Below are 18908 nucleotides of genomic sequence, written 5' to 3'. Positions count from 1 at the left end.
CTACCCCCCTAGGATTTGCATCCCACAGAGATGAGGAGAAATCCCTTAAGACCTTTCATTAGGACTAAATTTTAGTAAAATATGTCTAATTACATCTCATTTGAACAGCTTCTCTGAGTTAACAGACTGAAAAGATAATTATGTGTGACAAATGTCTATTTTTCTACTTATATAGCTGAGTGATTGATGATGTGTATTTCATGCTCGCTGTGTTCAGAAGGTAGTTAGAGACGCAAACCTTATATACAAGTAAACACACTTGTACCTGAGCTTTATGAACCCAGGCTGTGCCTTCCTCTTGGGATTCAGTTTTGCTGTGAGATCTCAAAGACCCGAGGGTCCTTGCTCTACTAAGTTGACAGGAAACCTCCCAGCCGTGTCTGCTTCGTTGGCAGGTGGCTCTATGGTGCTTTCGGGGATCAGCTGTTTCTTCCTTTGGTTTGGCACCAGCGAATCCATGATGATAGGCATGCTGTGTCTGTACAATGGGTTGACCATCTCGGCCTGGAACTCTCTTGATGTGGTCACTGTGGAACTGTACCCTACAGATCGGAGGTATGTTGAAATGGGCCTCCAGCAAGAGGTTCTCTGAGCCCCACAGGACCACTGAAAAGTCAGAGAAAACAAGCCAAACTGTCATTTCCCCCAAAAAGCAAAAATCCAAAAGAAAAAATTCTGGCTTATGAAGTTGTAGGCTCTACTCATATCTTTCATTTATTCTTTATTTTTTAATGAGGCAAAACATTATTTCTTCCTCATTGACTATTTTATACTGAGTATCATAAAAATGTTATTACTTTGAAAACAGTTTGTAGATTAGTTTCTCAATTTGAAAACATTCCTGGGGATACATGATGATTGCTGAGAAGGGTCAATCGTAAGTTAAATGCTAAATAATTACAATGGAAATTGTTCCCAATTTTTATAGCTAGACTATATGTACAGCTAGATATTTTTATAGCAATGTATACATGTATTATGTAGTTAAATATATAGTCAATATTAGTATTAAACATATATACTAAATATTATAATTATGTTTAACTATCATGTGGTATGGGAAAATCAGGTTTGCCTAGGAACTATGAAGGCTTTTCAGTATACGTATGGATATTTATATTTAATTTGTTAGACAAGGTAAGGCATTGAAGTTCTTTTTTTACCTGACTTTTTTTGAGGTATCTATATTTCAAATGTACAACATAGTGATTTACAATTTTTAAAGGTTATGCTCCATTTATAGTTATCATAAGATATTGGCTATATTCCATGTGTTATACAATATGTCCTTGTAGCTTATTTATTTTATACATCTACTCATCTCTTTTAAAAAGAGAATGTAGGGGAATATAGTTGCTAGCTGGAGTTACTAGGGCAATGAAACCAGTGAAGGAATTTAACTGTGTCCATGACTTAGCTTGCTGGCTAGCAGTATGAGGAAGCAGTAATGAAACACGGAGGGATAGGCTGTAAGAGCCTCTCCAGAGTGGCTAAGAATCAGCCTGCCAATGCAGGGGACATAAGTTCGAGCCCTGGTCTGGGAAGATCCCACATGCCATGGAACAGCTAAGCCTGTGTGCCACAGCTATTGAGCCTGTGCTCTAGAGCCCGTGTGCCACAACTACTGAGCCTGTGTGCCACAACTACTGAAGCCCACGCACCTAGAGCCCGTGCTCTGCAACAAGAGAAGCCACTGCAATGAGAAGCCCGCACAATGCAACGAAGAGTAGCCCCCGCTCACCGCAACTAGAGAAAGCCCAAGCGCAGCAACAAAAACCCAACACAGCCAAAAATAAATAAAATAAATAAATTTAAAATAAAATAAAATAATGTATGCAAAACAATACATGTTTTAAATAATAATAATGCTTAAAAAAAAAAAAAAAAAAAAAAAGAGCCTCTCCGGGCCCCTTATCAGTCCTGAGAGGGCTCTTACCTTACATTTGCAAGTATCTACATGAGCTCTGCATTAAGGCACCACAAAGAGGTCTCTGGAACATATCTCTTGACCTTCCTGGTCTGTTGAAGGAAAGCCCAACACATTTCCAGTGACCAAAGAAAGATAGCTATTGGAAGAAAATTATGCATCTGTTCCCAAAATGGAGACACAGAGACTTTGCACCTCATATCATAAAAAGGGCTAGAAGGTAGGGCTTTGGGGTGGAGCTTCAGCAGCTGACTCATGAAAAGACTAGAAGCCCTGTTTTGCCATTTGACACGAGTGAAGACAAATGGCCTTTGCCTTCTTTCATTTCGTGTACACTCCGTCACCGTGTAGGCCCTCTTTGCTAGAGGATGGAGTCAGCATTCTCTGGACTTTGAGATGGAGGAGGGTTTTTTCTAGGACAATGCAGAGACATTTGGGATATCAATTTTCAGCTGATCCTGAGTCCTCCTTTTGTTTATTGGCCCCAATGGGTACATTCTCTGCATACCCAGACTCTCTAACTTATATTTCTTCTTCATGAACATCTATTACTGAGCTTACAGGAACCCTGTAGGTACTCCAGTACCCATCTCCCTGCTGAGTATCTGGAACTCTTATGGATGTCTGCTTATCAGGTATTCTAATTAGTAACCTGACTTACGCTCTGAAAGGAACCATACAACCCATAACTGGCATCTGCTCCCTTCTTTCAACAAACATTAGTTCTCTTCTGTGGGCAAGCTCCTGGGATGCGTGTCACGGGACTAGGATGCTGCCAAAACAAAATTTAAGTCTCTGCAGCTTGCTTGCTTTCTCATCCTGTAAACTGGGCCCAGGTGTGGGCTAAACTAGGTGTTTAAAAAAGCCCCTCAGTGTTAAAGCAAGGCTGTGTCATAGCCTGTAACCTTTTTATTTTACATTGTAAAAGCTTGATACTATTTGAGATGAGTCAGCTGCTTATCCCTCTGCCACAGGAATGGAAGAATGAGTATTCTCCTGTGGCAAAAACCTGGCTTAAAAACAAAACGCCACAAATCAGGTGGGTCTGTCCATGAGACACACGGACCTGCTGTGTTTCTGTTGTCGGAAAGGTTAAACATCAAGCAAGATAAAAACAGAAATTGCCCTGTGTATTAGCTCAGATCCTCTGAGAAGCAGAGGACAAGATGGGATTAAACATGCACAGATTTTTGTTAGAGGAAATGTGGGTTATGAGAGAAAATGGGGAGGGAGGTATAGTCTGGCTGTAGTGTAAGCCTGAGCCCCATTCAGGAGGAAGGAAGGGAGGCCAGTTGGATAGAAGTGTCCCAGACCACCAGCAAGCAGTCTCAGGAAGGTTTGGCATGGCTGTGACAAAGTCAGCTTCAGAGGAGTCCCACCTGTCCCAGGCACCAGCCTGCCGTAGTATTCTTCTTACGTTCAGTTTGCTGCTGCTGGAGCAGCAAAACATGGGGATGCGTTTCAGAGCATGGCAGCTGGGCCAGGACTCAGAAATTGGCAAGGTGCATCCTCACTTTAGCCACGCTGTTGCTAGCAGATGTTCTCTAGCACTCAAGCTGATGTTACCAGATAACGTACAGGAAGTCACTTCCTTAAGTGATGGAGAGATAACTTACCTGCCAGAGCTGTATCACTAGGGCTATGGTGATTTAGCTATAGCACCACCTACTCTGTTTCGGGCTAAAGCCTTCTGTTTCATCTCTGCTGCTTTCCTCTGGGTCACATAGGAGGGCTCCCCTGATCTCTGGCTCAGCTGTTAGAGGAAAACCCCAACTGTTTTTGTGTGTAGGTACCCTATGGCCTCTTCTCCCCGTGGAAGCAGAACAGAATACATCCTGACAAGAATTTTGGTTACAGGGTGTGATTTTTTCATACTAGAACTTTAGCACTGCCAACCCCTTGCCCAGTTTCTAGAATCTATCCTTAATGATCACTTACTAGGACACTCTGATTCCAGGCCCCAAACTAAAAAGTAGCCTCTTGAGCTATTCAACAGCCAACTCCTATCAAAATCCCAGTGAAAATGATTATATTGGGGGGACATAACTTACCATATAATCTAAATGCTATGAAAGTTATAACACTTGAAAGCCACATTTGTCAACCACAGTGTGGACTTGACCTTTAATGTTATACTCTTGGCTTGCATTTACTGTGAAAGCACGAGTGAGGACAGGATGTTTCCCATCAGAGTGCACCTTTCCTCTCTGTAGAGCCCACCACCTGATCTGCAGCGAGTTCCAGGACCTGCTCTGGGGAGCTGCTTTGTCTCTTCACTTCATATGATAAAAATTAGTAATTCGGGGCTTCCCTGGTGGCGCAGTGGTTGAGAGTCCGCCTGCCGATGCAGGGGACACGGCTTCGTGCCCCGGTCCGGGAAGATCCCACGTGCCGCGGAGCGGCTGGGCCCGTGCGTGAGCCGTGGCCGCTGGGCCTGCGCGTCTCCGCAACGGGAGGGGCCACAGCAGTGAGAGGCCCGCGTACTGCAAAAAAACCAAAACCAAAACAAAAAACAAAATTAGTAATTCCTCACATTCACTTCCCTGCTGTGAGGTCAAGAGGCAGAGTGCCTATGTCGGTGTTACATCTTCATGGTCCAGGTATTTGCTTTGCTTCTCCTCATCCTGGTTTGCACTCTTGCATTACTATTTTATTAATTTTGTCTTTTTTTTTTTTTTTGCTGTACGCGGGCCTCTCACTGTTGTGGCCTCTCCCGTTGCGGAGCACAGGCTCCAGACGCGCGCAGGCCCAGCGGCCATGGCTCGTGGGCCCAGCTGCTCCGCAGCATGCGGGATCCTCCCGGACCGGGGCACGAACCCATGTCCCCTGCATCGGCAGGTGGACCCTCAACCACTGCGCCACCAGGGAAGCCCTAATTTTGTCTTTTATAAGCTACCCTAAATCATTTCATAAAGAGGCAGGAAAATTTGAAATTAAAATTGTATGTACTTATTGAGCAGCACTTTTCTGTGCCTGAAAAATGAAGCAGAACAGCCACTGCTAACACTTTTTGTAAGGAAAATCTCGGGTTTTTTTTCCTCCACACTCAATTCTTGACTTTTGGCCACCAAATATGGAGGGTTTTTTTCCCCATACCAAGCAATTCTCTAATTCCCAGTAGACACCAACTGGATGTTCTAAAATTTCACTCAGTTCTGACACGATCTACCTGGAGACAGCATCAGATCCCACAGGTTAAGGACTCAGTTCCTTACACAAGAGTGCCCCCCTTCAGACACCAAACACAAGTCAGGTTATCACCTATACATCTGACCAACCGGCTGTACGTTGGAGTGCTCTCTACCCGCTCCTTGGGTTTGATCACTTGCCAGAATGGCTCACAGAACTCAGGGAAACATTTCCTTGTGTTTACCGATTTATTATAAGAGGTTACAACTCAGGAGCAGCCAGACAGAAGAGATGCATACATAGGGCAAGGTAACGGAAGGAGCACAGAGCTTTGTGCCCCATCCAGGTATGCCACCCTCCTGGTACTTCCGTGCAGTCACCAACCTGGAAGTTCATCAAATCTTGCTGTTCGAAAGTTTTTATAGAACTTAATCTCCAGCCCTGTTCCCCGCATTCCCAGTGCCAACCTCTAATCGCTTGCTCTTTCTGGTAATGGTGCCGAAACTCGGCCTCTGTGCACCAGTGCCAAGTTGAATCTCAGAGACAGAGTTTCGGGTGCCAGGCAAAGGGGGGCACAGTGGGCTCGTGCCCTCAAAACTGTGTGTCCCAACCCGGGAGGATCTGGTGAGTTTCATAGCAATGGTTCAAGGGTGGGGTTGCTGATAAAGTTCAGGGTGTGCCGCAAGGCCTGCATTCCTTTAATCTGGCCTAAGGTGGTCTCCTGATGAGATTCTGGGGTTCTCAGGGTTATCAAACTGTGACCTCCTCTCTGGAATGAAGAATGCTTCATCAAATAGTTTCACATCTTCCATTTGTTGGGGGTTTTAGTTCTGCAGAAGAGCTCAAAGATATTGTTATGTGTCTCCCTTGAGGCGGAACCAGGACCCTGCCCCAAGGCTGCACTATTGTTTCCTGGCTGCTCCTCCCTAGTCTCAGCATCCCCTCCCTTCCCTGACTAGCAACTGTTTGAATCTGCCCTTTGGGACTTAGGGAGGCCTCATGGAGGCTGGAGTCTATTCCCTACAAACAAAGAAAGGCTTCCATCCCAGAAGCCCCACAGGGTCCTGTTTGGTTTCATTTACAGATCACCACAACAGATATAATAGTAATGGAAACATTTGAAATATTGTGAGAATTACCAAAATGTGACAAAGAGGCAGGGAGTGAGCAAATACTGTTGGGAAAATGATGCTGATAGACGTGCTAGACCCAGTGTTGCCACAAATGGTCAATTTGTAAAAAACACAATATCTTCCAAGTATAATAAAACGAAGTGCAATAAGATGAGGTATGCCTGCACATAGGATGAGGTCCAGAAGACTCCCAAGTACAGGAGCCTATGTCATCCTGGAGTTGGGGGGTACACCACCCTGCTGGCATGTGGATGCGTTCACCAATCGGGAAGCTCTCCAGATTTATGGAGGTTTCATTATGTAGTCATGATTGATTAAATTACTGGCCGCTGCTGATTGAATTCAGTCTCCAGCCTCTCTCCCCTCCCTGAGGTGAGGGTGGGATAGGCTGAAAGTTCCAACCCTCTAATCACATGGTTAGTTTTTCTGGAGACCAGCCCCCATCTAGAAACCATCTAGGAGCCCCTCAAATTCAAGAAGTTGAATGAATCCCAAACATGATAAGCCAAAGAAATCCACACCAAGACAAAGAAAAAAATCTTGAAAGCAGCCAGAGGCAACACTTCACCTATAGGGAAAAACAGTTAGATTGCTAGATTCCCCCTTCTAAAAATGTTGCACCTGTTTTTAGAATTGCAATGGTTATATGTAATTTTCTTTTATTATGCAGAAAAGCCAAGATTTTAAAGACTGATAAAAACTCAGTGTTAACTGGAGTGGGTGAGGGTGAAATTACTTCTCAGAGACTGTTGTGGGAATTCTAAAAACAGGTGCAACATTTTTAGAGGGGGGAATATAGCAATCTGTTTTTCCCTATAGGTGAAGTGTTGCTTCTGGCTGCTTTCAAGACTTTTTTCTTTGTCTTGGTGTGGATTTCTTTGGGTTATCACATTTGGGATTCACTCAGCTTCTTGAGTCTGTAGGTTTGTATCTCTTGCCAAATTTGTGAGCCATTATTTCAAATTTCAACCATTATTTATTTGAATACTTTCTCTTTTCCTGCTTGGACTCCAGTGATATAAGTATTAGGTATTTTGTTAGAGTCCCACAGGTCCCTGATGCTCTGTTAACATTTTTTTTTTAGTCTATGTTCTCTTTGTTTTTTCAGATTGGATGGTGTCTATTGTTCTGTCTTCAATTTACTGATTCTTTTCACTCTCTCCTTCATTCTGCTGTTGAGCCCAATCACTAAGCTTTTTATTTTGGTTATTGGATTTTTCAGTTCTAAAATTTCCATTTGGCTCTTCTTTATGTCTTTTATTTCTTTGCTGAGGCTTCCTGTTTTCTCATGATGTGTTCTGTATTTCTGTGTGTTCAAGAGTTTCAAGTGTGTTCATAATTGCTCATTGAAGCATTATTATAATGACAGCTTTAAAAGCTTTATCAGATAATGTTAACATCTCTGTCATGTCAATGTTGGCATCTCAATTGTTTTTTTCTCATTCTGTTTGAGCTCTTCCTGGTTGTTTGGATGATAAGTGATATTCAGTTGAAAGCAGTCATTTTCATATTATGTTCTGAGTCTTCTGATCTTATTTAAGCCTTTGGTTTTGGTTGGCATTCTCAGACATCTCTCTGGGATGGGAAGGGGTGCACTACCCCATTATTGCCAGGTGGAGATAGATGTCCAGGTTACCACTCAGCCTCCATTGACAGCCAAGAAAGGGTGTCCTCATTCCTGCTGCACAGCGGTGGGAGTCCAGGCCCCCCTCAAGATAACCAATACCATGGAGGTGAAGCAGGGACAAACTCATTACTGGCCAGCAGGGATGAAAATCCCAGCTTCCTACTTAGCCTTCCCTGACACCACCCCAGTGGTGATGTTGAGGCCCCTCATTACAGGTTCACAAGGATGGAAGTCTAGGTTCTCCACTCGGCCTTTGCTCGTGTGGCTGGCAGTTGGGTTACACTTTTTTCCAGTATGTGGTTGGAGAAGCGAGGTTGTTGTCTAAATGTTTTCTGTCTTGCTAGGCTGCCTCTATCCTGGTCCTTTGGGTAGAGAGAGCAGAGGCTGTGGTTGGGGTGTTACTGAAATCTGTACCTGTTGGTATTTCCTTTTGGCAGCTTCGTCAGTTCCAAGTCTCAGACGTATGAGGCAAAAAGAAAATTCAGGAGGTCACCGTTCGCCAGGTCCCCAGCTGCTCTGCCTTTTTTCTTTATCTTCCAGAGCCTTCTTAGGTTTGTTTTATAATGTCCAGGACTTTTAGCTGTATTTAGTAGGAAGAATAAGAAAAGTTTGTCTACTCCATCTCAATATCACTTTTAATATCGTTCATTTATTTACGCAACAACTTTTTTTGGAGTGCCTGTGATACAACCATGAATAAACCATTCATGGTCATTACTTTCATGGAGCTTAAGGCCAAGTGAACATCAGGTACAGCATAGTGTGGTCAGAGTTATTGTGGGGAAAGGACATGGTGTTCTGAAAGCAGAAGAAAGGGTTCCTTAGAAGGAGTGATATCTGAGCTGAGACTTGAAGGAACATATATACAACCATTCTGTTTTTCACTTTCAATGCAGTATTCAGTAAATTACGTGAGATATTTAACACTTTATTATGAAATAGGCTTTGCATTAGATGATTTTGTTCAACCGCAGGCTAATGTATGTGTTCTGAGCACATTTAAGGGACGCTAGGCTAAGCTATGACGTTCGGTAGGGGTATTAAATGCATTTCTGACTTATGATACATTCAACTTATGATGGGTTTGGAGGGATGTAGCTCATAGTAAGTCAAGGAAGATCTCTAGAGGCAGCACATGCTCTGGTTCATTTTGGTTCTGAGTTCTAGCCTGCGTGTCTTTCTGCATCCAGGCAGTGACTTCCTGCTGGGAGCTCCCCGGCTCACACTTCCTATCCCCATATGGCCCAGAGCCATTCTTACCCCTCCTCCATGGAGCTCAGGGCAAGGAGCTCCCACCTTGTAAGTGATGAAACCGAGGCTGTCCCCACTGGCCACCGACTCTGCACAGAATCCCTCAGCCCAGCAGGCCTGTCTCACGGGGATTCTTCTAGCAACCTGCTCCTGGCTTTCTCTGGCCACTGGCTTCCTTCTTCCTCCCCGCCCTTACACATGCCCAGTTTCAGATATGACCTCAGAAAGGATGAGAAAATAAACCCCCAATTGTTCCCACCTGCTGTTCCCTGCTCGTCCTGGGCAGCTCCTGCTGTCACCCAGTGCTCTGGCTTGGTCCTCTTCCTTGAGGAGCTAAAATTAAAACATCTGCCCAGAATTAACCAACCTAAGCCCCTCCCCTTAGGACTGTGTTTGTTTAGACAGAAAAGTTCCCCATTCCTTCCGGGAGCTCAGACCTGAATTTCTTTAATCCTGGATCTCTTACCGGCCAGCTGTGTGACCTCAGGAAGACCACTCAGTGTAACTGTGCCTCAGTTGTTTGAGATATAAAATGAGGAGATTCTCCATCTGTGCCCATGAAGATAAAGACCTCACTTATTGTTTAAAGATTTTGAGATGAAGGAATCTTTGATTCAGTCATCTTTTCTAACCAACCTATACTCCATCCATTTCCCCTTGCCCTGCTTTCTTTTTTTTTAGAGCCCGTATCATTATATATGTTTATATTTTATGTGGCCTGAGTCACTTTGGCCATTCAGCAAATGTCAGATCATTTTTGTCTCTGGCAGTTAGAAGTGGAAAGTTGAGGGGGGCAGTATATGGCCCTTCACCCACCACCTCACCCCCAGGGGATGTATTAAATGGCAGCAAATCCTACCAAATGTGCAGATGGTCACAAAAACAGTCCTACAGCCCGTTCTTGACTCCAGGGAAGTCCATCTCTCTGCCCTTGCCTGAAAGTGCCATGGACATCATGACATGCTGACAGCAGGACCACCAGACTTGGGGCTGGTCAGGCAGCAGAGTATGCCTGTAAGTGTCAGAGTCCAGGACCAGTGGGCTCTAGAGTCTGGAATCTGGACCAAGGGTACCATTTCACCAGGTTGCGGGGCTTGGAGGATGCTTGTCCATCCATCGTGCTAAGGGCAGAACATTCCAGTCAACTGCATATCAAGCACTCATATCACCAATGAAAACTGATCTCCATGTTCATTAACAAACCTTCTCATGTAGATTTCTAAAATGGTAGTTAAAGCCCTAAGTGATCACCTCTGGCCTGTTAATTCCTGATTAACATGTTTTAAATTCTATGGGTATAGAGACAACTTATCTTTATACTGATGTACTTTTAAAGCAAATTACCTCCCAGACCATAAGATGATAGGATGTTAGGGTGTACATTTGTTTACTGTCTGTCACCCACTAGAATGTGAGCTCCTTGAGAGCAGGACTTTGTTTTCCTTATTCACTACCAGCACTCCAGGTGAATGACTGATAGACGATAAGATAGAAAGATGGAAAAAAAGAGGCTTTTCACAATCCGGCTGGTTATGGGTGATAGTCCTCCTCCCTGTGTGGGGTCTGGCTCCCTACTCTCCAAGGTAAGCTAGTTGGACCAGTTGTGAGTGAGGGAGCATTCCTGTTCAGTTCTCCCCGGCTGCCCTTCTGTGTCCCTCTCTTGCACTTTGTCCATGCACGGCCTGTGTCCTCCAGAGCCTGCAACTGTCAGCTCCCCCTTCCCCATTCAGCACTGCCTGTTGGAGACATCTACCTCCTCTCGTCCTGCTTCTCCGTCAGCAATGTGCAGGAAACCTGAATTCAGGTATGGACGCTACCAGAAAGCAGCTGGGTAACTTTAGATTAGTCCTTGAACCTTTGTGGAGCTTGGTGTTCTCATCTGAGAAATGAATGGGTGAGTCAGGCGCAGTGCTGAGTATTCAGATTATCTCATTTAACCTTATTTAATCCTCTCTCCAACCCTACAGGGGTAGGTAGTTTTATTCCATTTTCAGGTGAGGAAAAGGAGCCACAGACGGGGGAAAGTAACTTGCCCTGGATCCCTTAGCATCAAACCCAGACGTAATGACCCTTCGGTGCGGCTCCCAGCACGGGCATACCTAGTCTGTGACATATAGAACCATCCCAGTAGGTCTGGGGTGGGCCTCTGGGAATCAGTTTCTAAGAAGCTCACACAGTGTTTGGGATATACAGCCGTGTCCATCAACCATGGCCTTAGACGAACTCCAGGTTGCCTCCCAGGGCTCACTTTCATTCTGTCATCATTTACCCTGGCCCAGGGACTCACTTCCTAGGGAGGTTTATCAGATAAGTGATAAGACACAAAGGCTTCCATTTTGACCTGAATATATTTGCATTTCAACAGGAACAAGCAATAGGATGACCCTTGATGGTTGTGGGGAGGGAGGGAGTTGGAAGCCCACTTTGGGCCCAGGGATTCCTATGGGCTCAAAACTGAAAGTAAGTCCTCCACTTGTTTGTGAGTAAGAAAAGCCCTGCTTGCAGGATGCCATCTTCCCAAATTAAGGAGGACACACACAGACCACACACCTATAACCACTGCTTAGATGAGACAAATTTTCTCTTCCTTTGAAGATCTGAAAGCAATTGAATTCAGTCTGTCCTGATTTCAGAATGTGAAACTAGGGATTTTTCCTCCACAAAAGCAAGATAATAGTCTGGCATCAATAAATAAACATGGACCAACTAATGTCCACTAAAATGCTCATTACATTTGGGATTAGCAGATATAAACGACTATATATAAAATAGATAAACAACAAGGTCCTATTGTATAGCACACGGAGCTGTACTCAATATACTGTAATGAACCATAATGGAAAAGAATATGAAAAACAGGCTTCACTTGTGGCATAGTGGTTAAGAATCCACTTGCCAATTCAGGGGACACGGGTTCAATCCCTGATCCGGGAAGATCCCACATGCCACGGAGCAACTAAGCCCATGCACCACAATTACTGAGCCCTGCAATGAGAAGCCCGTGCACCACAATGAAGATCCAATGCAGCCATAAATAAATAAATAAGTAAATAAATAAATAAGTAAATTAATAAGAAAATGAAAAAGAATATGTATAACTGAATCACTTTGCTGTACACCAGAAACTAACACAACATTGTAAATTGACTATGTTTCAGTTTTCTTTAAAAATGCCCATTACTTATCGTATATTAACGCATATATGTGGAACCTAGAAAAATGGTACAGATGAACCAGTTTGCAGGGCAGAAATTGAGACACAGATGTAGAGAACAAACGTATGGGCACCAAGGGAGGAAAGTGGCGGGGGGGTGGTGGTGGGATGAATTGGGAGATTGGGATTGACATGTATACACTAATATGTATAAAATAGATAACTAATAAGAACCTGCTGTATGAAAAAATAAATAAAATAAAATTCAAAACAAGATATAAAGATTTGAATAGTAAAATTAACAATGTTGATTTAAAAAACTACCCATTACAGAAATATACTTCCAATGTATTTTGAAGATATCAGAAAATTCCTTAGTTCATTTCACAAGTATCCTATTCATCCCTGTGCCAGCCCTGAAGCAAGTTGCAATGAGTGAATGTAAAAGGCTACACAGGCCAGGATCTAAATAAGGCTAAACCCTGACAGGAGAGCCTTGCGGTTGGTACAAGCCAACCCTTAGGAGGGGAGCAGGAAGGAGGTCTGATCCAGCAGGGAGAGTTTTCACGGCTGCCCAGAGTCCAACCAAGAGTTGGAAGAAAAGGAAATGAGGCAGGTTAGGTGAGAAACTGCCTCTAGTGAAAATGAGCTGCGCAAAGTTGAGTAAATAAGACAGCAGGCCCGGGGAGGGGAAAGAAAAGAGGTTGGAGTGAATTCCTCTCCTGTGGGCCTCAGTGTTCCTGGTTGCCCTCGGTCTCCCCACACCATATCGTGAACATTTTCCCTTGGCTGTGTTGTACTGCATGATATTCCCTAATGAACACATCCAAACAAAGAAGGTCCTATATATGAAGGTGTTCATGGCAATCTCATTTATGTTCCTCCAAATTTAGAAAGCTCTAATTATCCAGTGGTATGTTTACGGAAATAATGGTTATGTGCTAAATCATGTCGTTTTAAATAAAACGCAAACAAACGGCTTTGGGAATGATTGGGGGGAAAGCAGAAAGCAAAGTTGTAGAAATCCTGTGATTTGCAAAAATATAGATATGATTGGAAGCACACTAAAGGAAATTCAGAACTGAAAACCATTTGTTGGAGGGCTGGAGCGGATGTTTTGCTTTTGTAATTTCATTTTGTATATAACAGTAAATCGAAATCAATTCCAAAGTGTAGGTATTTCTGGGAGAATTGCAGAGTGCTCAGCCCTGGATACCCCTTAGACTCACACAGGGCTTCTAAAAAATACCAATGCCTCGACTCCCAGTAGAGCAGTAAAGTCAGCAGTTCTGGGAGCATGGCCCTAGGCATTGGTATGACCACATCACTGTGTTTTAAAAGCTCCACAAGTGATGTTTTGCGCACGGCTGGGTGAGGCTGTGGTTACACATGTCTGCACCCTAGTTCAACCAGGTTGCTATTCTAACCCCAAGTTGAGAACCGCTGCAGGAGGAAATGGGAAACTTGTTTGGGGGCTGGAGGGAGGCAGGTCATTTGGCACTCAGGAAGGTTTTGGAGAAGATGTCTAAGGTACACCTGAGTGGGGTACCACGGAGATACTTTAGAGAGATGTGAGGGTATTTTGAGGGCCAGAGAACACCTTTGTCCACATTCCATCCTCACCTGCAAGCTCTTCCTATTCCTTCAAGACCAGTTCTATTCTCATCCATCCCCTCTGAGAAGCCTTTCTTCAACTGTCCCCACGCACAGCGAGAGATCACTTCACATCCTCTATGCCCCCGTAGTAGCCTGTGGGTATCTTTATTAATGGACTTAGCATGTTGTGTTATCATGGTCTCTCTGCACCTATCTTAGTGTAAAAGGAGACTTCATCTTATTAATTTTGGGGTCCCTGGTACCTAGTGCAGTGTTAGGCACATAATAGATGCTTAATGAATGATTGTTAATAAATAAATAAATGCATAGGAGAATGTGTATTAGAACTATATTAAGAACCAATTTGCTTATTAGACAAATATTCAAGGGGTTTCTAGTGCTCTCAGCATTGTAGTCCAATTGCTCAGATGGATTCAGTGTTAAAATAGCTTTTTTAGATTAATCTGGGAAGCTAGCCATCATTTGTATTATTGTTTCTATGAGAAAAATTAAATTCATTCTGTGTTTTAAATAGCCGACTCCCAGATGAATCTTTAGATCACATGTATTTCTGATTTTAGGACTGCCTGTACTTTCCAAAATGTCCCATGCTAAAGTAACTTCTGCCAATGACTTAACTGAGTTGTCTGGAAAAGGTTCATTTCCAGAGCTTAGACTAGACCAAAAGAATGCTCACACTTTACCCTTTAACAGGTAAATTCCATGAGCTGAGTCTGGATCTACACTCTGCACAATTTCAGGCCTTTTCAAAATGTAACATTTAATTTCTTTTCCTAATTTCATCAGTTGATGGGGCAGATATTTCAGCTAGTGTTTCAAACAATGGCTAACACCAGCATATGTACCATGTGTCAGGCGTTGTCTAAGTGCTGCCATTATTCAGTGACCCTTTCGTCTCCCCAGGAGCCTCAAAAAACCTAGGGCTGACCCTGCACTGAAGTCAGAAAAACCAAATAAGAACGAGGCTGGTTGTGAAGGCAAAACTATCCTCACTATCCAGAATGGAGTCTCCTTTTCCTGGCCACCAATTTTTTTTTTTAATTTGTATTTTTTTTTTTTGGCTGCATTGGGTCTTCGTTGCTGTACGTGGGCTTTCTCTAGTTGCAATGAGCGGGCTTCTCATTGCGGTGGCTTCTCTTGTTGTGGAGCACAGGCTCTAGGCACAAGGGCTTCAGTAGTTGTGGCGTGTGGGCTCAGTACTTGTGGCTCGCGGGCTCTAGAGCACAGGCTCAGTAGTTGTGGCGCACGGGCTTAGTTGCTCCGCGGCATGTGGGATCTTCCTGGACCAGGGCTCGAACCCGTGTCCCCTGCATTAGCAGGTGGATTCTTAACCACTGCGCTACCCGGGAAGCCCTCCTGGCCACCAACTAAAGTATAAAACGATATAAATGCACTAGAACCCACTGCATTGTGAAGGCCCTGGAGGAGAAGCCACAGTGCAGCTGTGGTGAGGGTATCCTCTGGTGGCCCCATCGCCCATCAGCTGAGCCTAAGCACTGCAGCAAGCCAGCTGCCTGCACCAGCATCAGAGGGAGTTAATGGTGCAGGGAGAAGGGTCACCTTAATGCAATGGGGAACAGGGCTGCTACAGTCACAGGGTACTGTTGGGAAAAGAATTTCCCTTTAAAAGATTTCAATAAATAGGTTCAGCAAGAATTGAAAACAAAGGAGTCTGGCTGGAGAGGTAGGGGAACAAGGGATGGAACTTGTAAAAAGACAACAGATTATTGCATTCTTCCTCTTGGGTGCTTGTTGGTTAAGAGAAGACACAGAACATCTTTGGTCTGGAAAAAAAATGCAGTAGCTTTTCCTACTGCTGGAAAGTCAGTAAGTCCAGTCGGGCTCTGCCAGCTCTGAGCTCTCCACCCTCCAAGGCCTTGATGAGCACAAAGTGACTTGTGCTTAGGATGTCTGCAGAAGTTCATGACCTTCCTTTAAATAAGAACAAGGGAATAAATGAACTAAAAGCTTGTTTACTGATAAACACATAACCCCAAGGGAGAACCGCTTTGAGAATAATTTTTCTAATACAACTGTGTCTCCTGTGTGTAGAAAATCACACCCTCCAGCTTCAACTATTTGAAGAAATAATTTACTTATCCAAGGAAAGGACAGTCATGTTTTCTGGAATGCCCACACTAATTTAAGGAGGCTGTGTGCTTTGTAGCCACACCAGAATATTGTCTGAAGAACTGCCGCTGCTTGATAAATGAAAACGGAGATTCTTAAGAAATTAGAATTTGATCGTACTTTTTAGCGGCTTCAGACACCAGATGTTCCTGATGCATCTCTCTTATTGCTGCTTGGAGATCTCAAGAAGTCGTCTGTTCCTCTGTTATAGTTTCGGTAATGAAAGGAGATAACTGACTGTATTTTATACCCTGTTCTGAGTTGTACCTGAGGTTTATAGCTTGGCAAAATATGGTTATTTTAACCCAGATGTAAATTCCTCATGGCTCATTCTGAAGTCTTGTCATCAAGAGACTTCTTCATACAGAATGTTTCCCTTTCGCTTATCAGCAACGTACACACTAGCCATTTTCCCCAGAACAATATAGCTTATCTCACTACCATAAGATGCATTGGGTAATTTATGACTCTAGAATCTAGAAACTAAAATGTAGTTTAAAAAAAAGTGAAAGAAGCCAATCTGAAAAGGCTGCATACTATATAATTTGAATTATATGACATTCTGGAAAAGGTGAAACTGGAGATAGTAAAAGGATCTGTGGCTGCCAGGATTTTTAGGGCCGTGAAACTGTTATTCTGTGTGATGCTATAATGGTGGATACATGTCATTATACGTTTGTCAAAGCCCATAGAATACACGACACAGTGAACCCTAATGTAAACTATGGACTTTAGTTCACAGTAATATATTAATATTGTCTCGTCAGTTGTAGCAAATGTGCCATACTAAGATGTTAATAATAGGGGTGGAAGGTGAGGGGCTATATGGAAATTCTCTCTTCTTTTCACTCAATTTTTTGGAGCCCAAAAACTGCTCAAAAAAAGTCTTTTAATGAAAAAAAAAAAAAAATAGACAGTTTGGCCTCCTGGCCTCTCCATGGAGGTGGGGGTGGGGTAGATGATGATGTCATTCTGCTTAAGTCTTCTATGGTACCCGGTGTGTAACCTCAAGCAATTTCATTTGAAAATAGTTATCAGTACATTAAATCTCCTTATCTTTCTGGTGGTTGTTGCTATTATTAGTCTCTTTCTTTAAAAACAAACCAAAAAGAAGAGGAAGAATACAGAATGAGCTTACCCTCTTCTCAAGAAGTTCCTGTTTTTTCCATCAGAGATTCTGTTACACCCCTTCCAAGATCCAAACAGTTGGCAACTTTGCAACACTGCAGAGGCCACTTACTCGACTTTCTAGGTGTCTTGGCCAAAAAAGAAAGGCAGTGCATGCTGCCGTTTCTTAGGTCTGTTCTCACCAGCAAGATCAATGGCTCGGTTCCTACAGCACAGGAGGAGTGCTTATTCCTTTCTTATGGTATGGGAAGGGGAATGACTGGATAATACCCACAGTAAATATCTACACATTGTAGAAAATATCACTAGGAATAGCATACGTCGTGAAGAGTAGTTGTTCTGACTGGCCAAAGGAAAACCTACACTAAACAAATTTACAAATCAATCAAAGAAAGATGTGTACTGAGTACTGCATTTTACGGTATATAAAATGCATTTCCCTCTGGAGGGGGATAAAGGTATCCAACAGTTAACCCTGCATTCAATGTGCCTTTATTACACACATATACCCGGTGACGGGCGAAAAACAGGGAGCCGGCATAAAGGCAGAGGAAATTCATATTATCTCATGATGTCGGCAGTATCGGTACTCTTATGAACAAAATTAAATTTCTTGCCTAGAAAACCACAGTAAAATTACATTCAACACCCATAAAGATAGTAAAATTTTTCTTTTCCAAAGAATGTCTTAAGAAATGGGATGTGTCTTATTCATATACCACCTGCACATATTATATGTCAGCAGAGTTAAACAAGATCTTCTATGGGCCTACAATCTGATTTCCTCTGTAATATTGTCTTGGGCTTAATTTTCCACCTAGGACTCTGGTGAGGGTGTAAGAAATGTGTCACTAGCTCGTTGGTGGCTACCCAGCTCAGGGTTCAGTTTCTGCCCGCTACCAAAAACATTTGGGACAGGAGTATGATAGTTCACTTCCATGGTACCAGAATGATGCAAGTACAGCCCAGTCATCCCCGATTTTCTCTGAAAGTTCCATGCACTTTAAGTATTTAAAACCTCACACACGAATTAAGCTAAGAGGAAATGGGGAGTAAAAAGTAAAATTTAAAGAAATACATCATCATACATTTTAATTTAATGTAACTTTTCTGACTCCCTGAAATGTCCTTTCTCTTTCTCTTCACGATAAACTCATGGGCAGAATAAGAATCAGTTGAGGTGGCAAGAAAGTCACCAGAGGGCTGAAGGAACAATACCAACAGCTGGGGTTCTCTACTTGCAAATGTGCTGACAAATATTTGATTACTTGCTCTAAGGACATACAAAACAGTCTACTTGAAGATCTTTGCAAATTATCCTAGAAGACATTTGTGTCTAAAGTTGGACTCTTGGAAGACACTTTCTCAACCTTGTCCATATCTCTGTCCTTTGCAGGGCAACAGGCTTTGGTTTCTTGAATGCACTGTGCAAAGCAGCGGCCGTCCTCGGAAACTTAATATTCGGCTCCCTGGTCAGCATCACCAAAGCAATCCCCATCCTGCTGGCCTCCACCGTGCTCGTGTGTGGAGGACTGGTGGGGTTGCGCCTGCCTGACACACGAACCCAGGTCCTGATGTAATGGGAAAAAAAGCCATCCATCCTGTGTTTCTTTCTGCTGCCCCGTGTCAACTCTCCCGACTGACTCAAGGCTCCAGCTTTTTCAGATATAGAAAAGCGGTCAAATACCAAAACACTAATTCTTGCTGCGACTAAAATTTAGATGCGTGCCATCTCTCCCCTTAAATGTGATTTTGCAGTTTGTTTGTTTTTTTTCATGCATCGTTGTCTTTCCTAACTGTGATGCTACTGCC

The 18908-nt window shown here is 43.3% G+C and overlaps 1 protein-coding gene across 1 annotated transcript in view; it reads left to right on the top strand.

Moving 5' to 3' along the window:
• The window catches only part of SV2C (synaptic vesicle glycoprotein 2C), a 182042-nt gene extending 163366 nt beyond the window's left edge, over positions 1-18676 (top strand). Inside the window, exons 11-12 of the mRNA XM_007461601.1 lie at positions 396-555; positions 18493-18676. Coding sequence (XP_007461663.1) covers positions 396-555; positions 18493-18676 — 344 coding nt within the window. The remainder of the gene's footprint in view (positions 1-395; positions 556-18492) is intronic.
• Positions 18677-18908: the final 232 nt, after the last annotated feature.

This window comes from Lipotes vexillifer, unplaced genomic scaffold, assembly GCF_000442215.2.
Source record: "Lipotes vexillifer unplaced genomic scaffold, Lipotes_vexillifer_v1.1 scaffold779, whole genome shotgun sequence".
Taxonomy (NCBI): Eukaryota; Metazoa; Chordata; class Mammalia; order Artiodactyla; family Lipotidae; genus Lipotes; species Lipotes vexillifer.
Note: the sequence above shows the minus strand (reverse complement) of the source record. Positions and strands in the feature narration are given on the sequence as shown.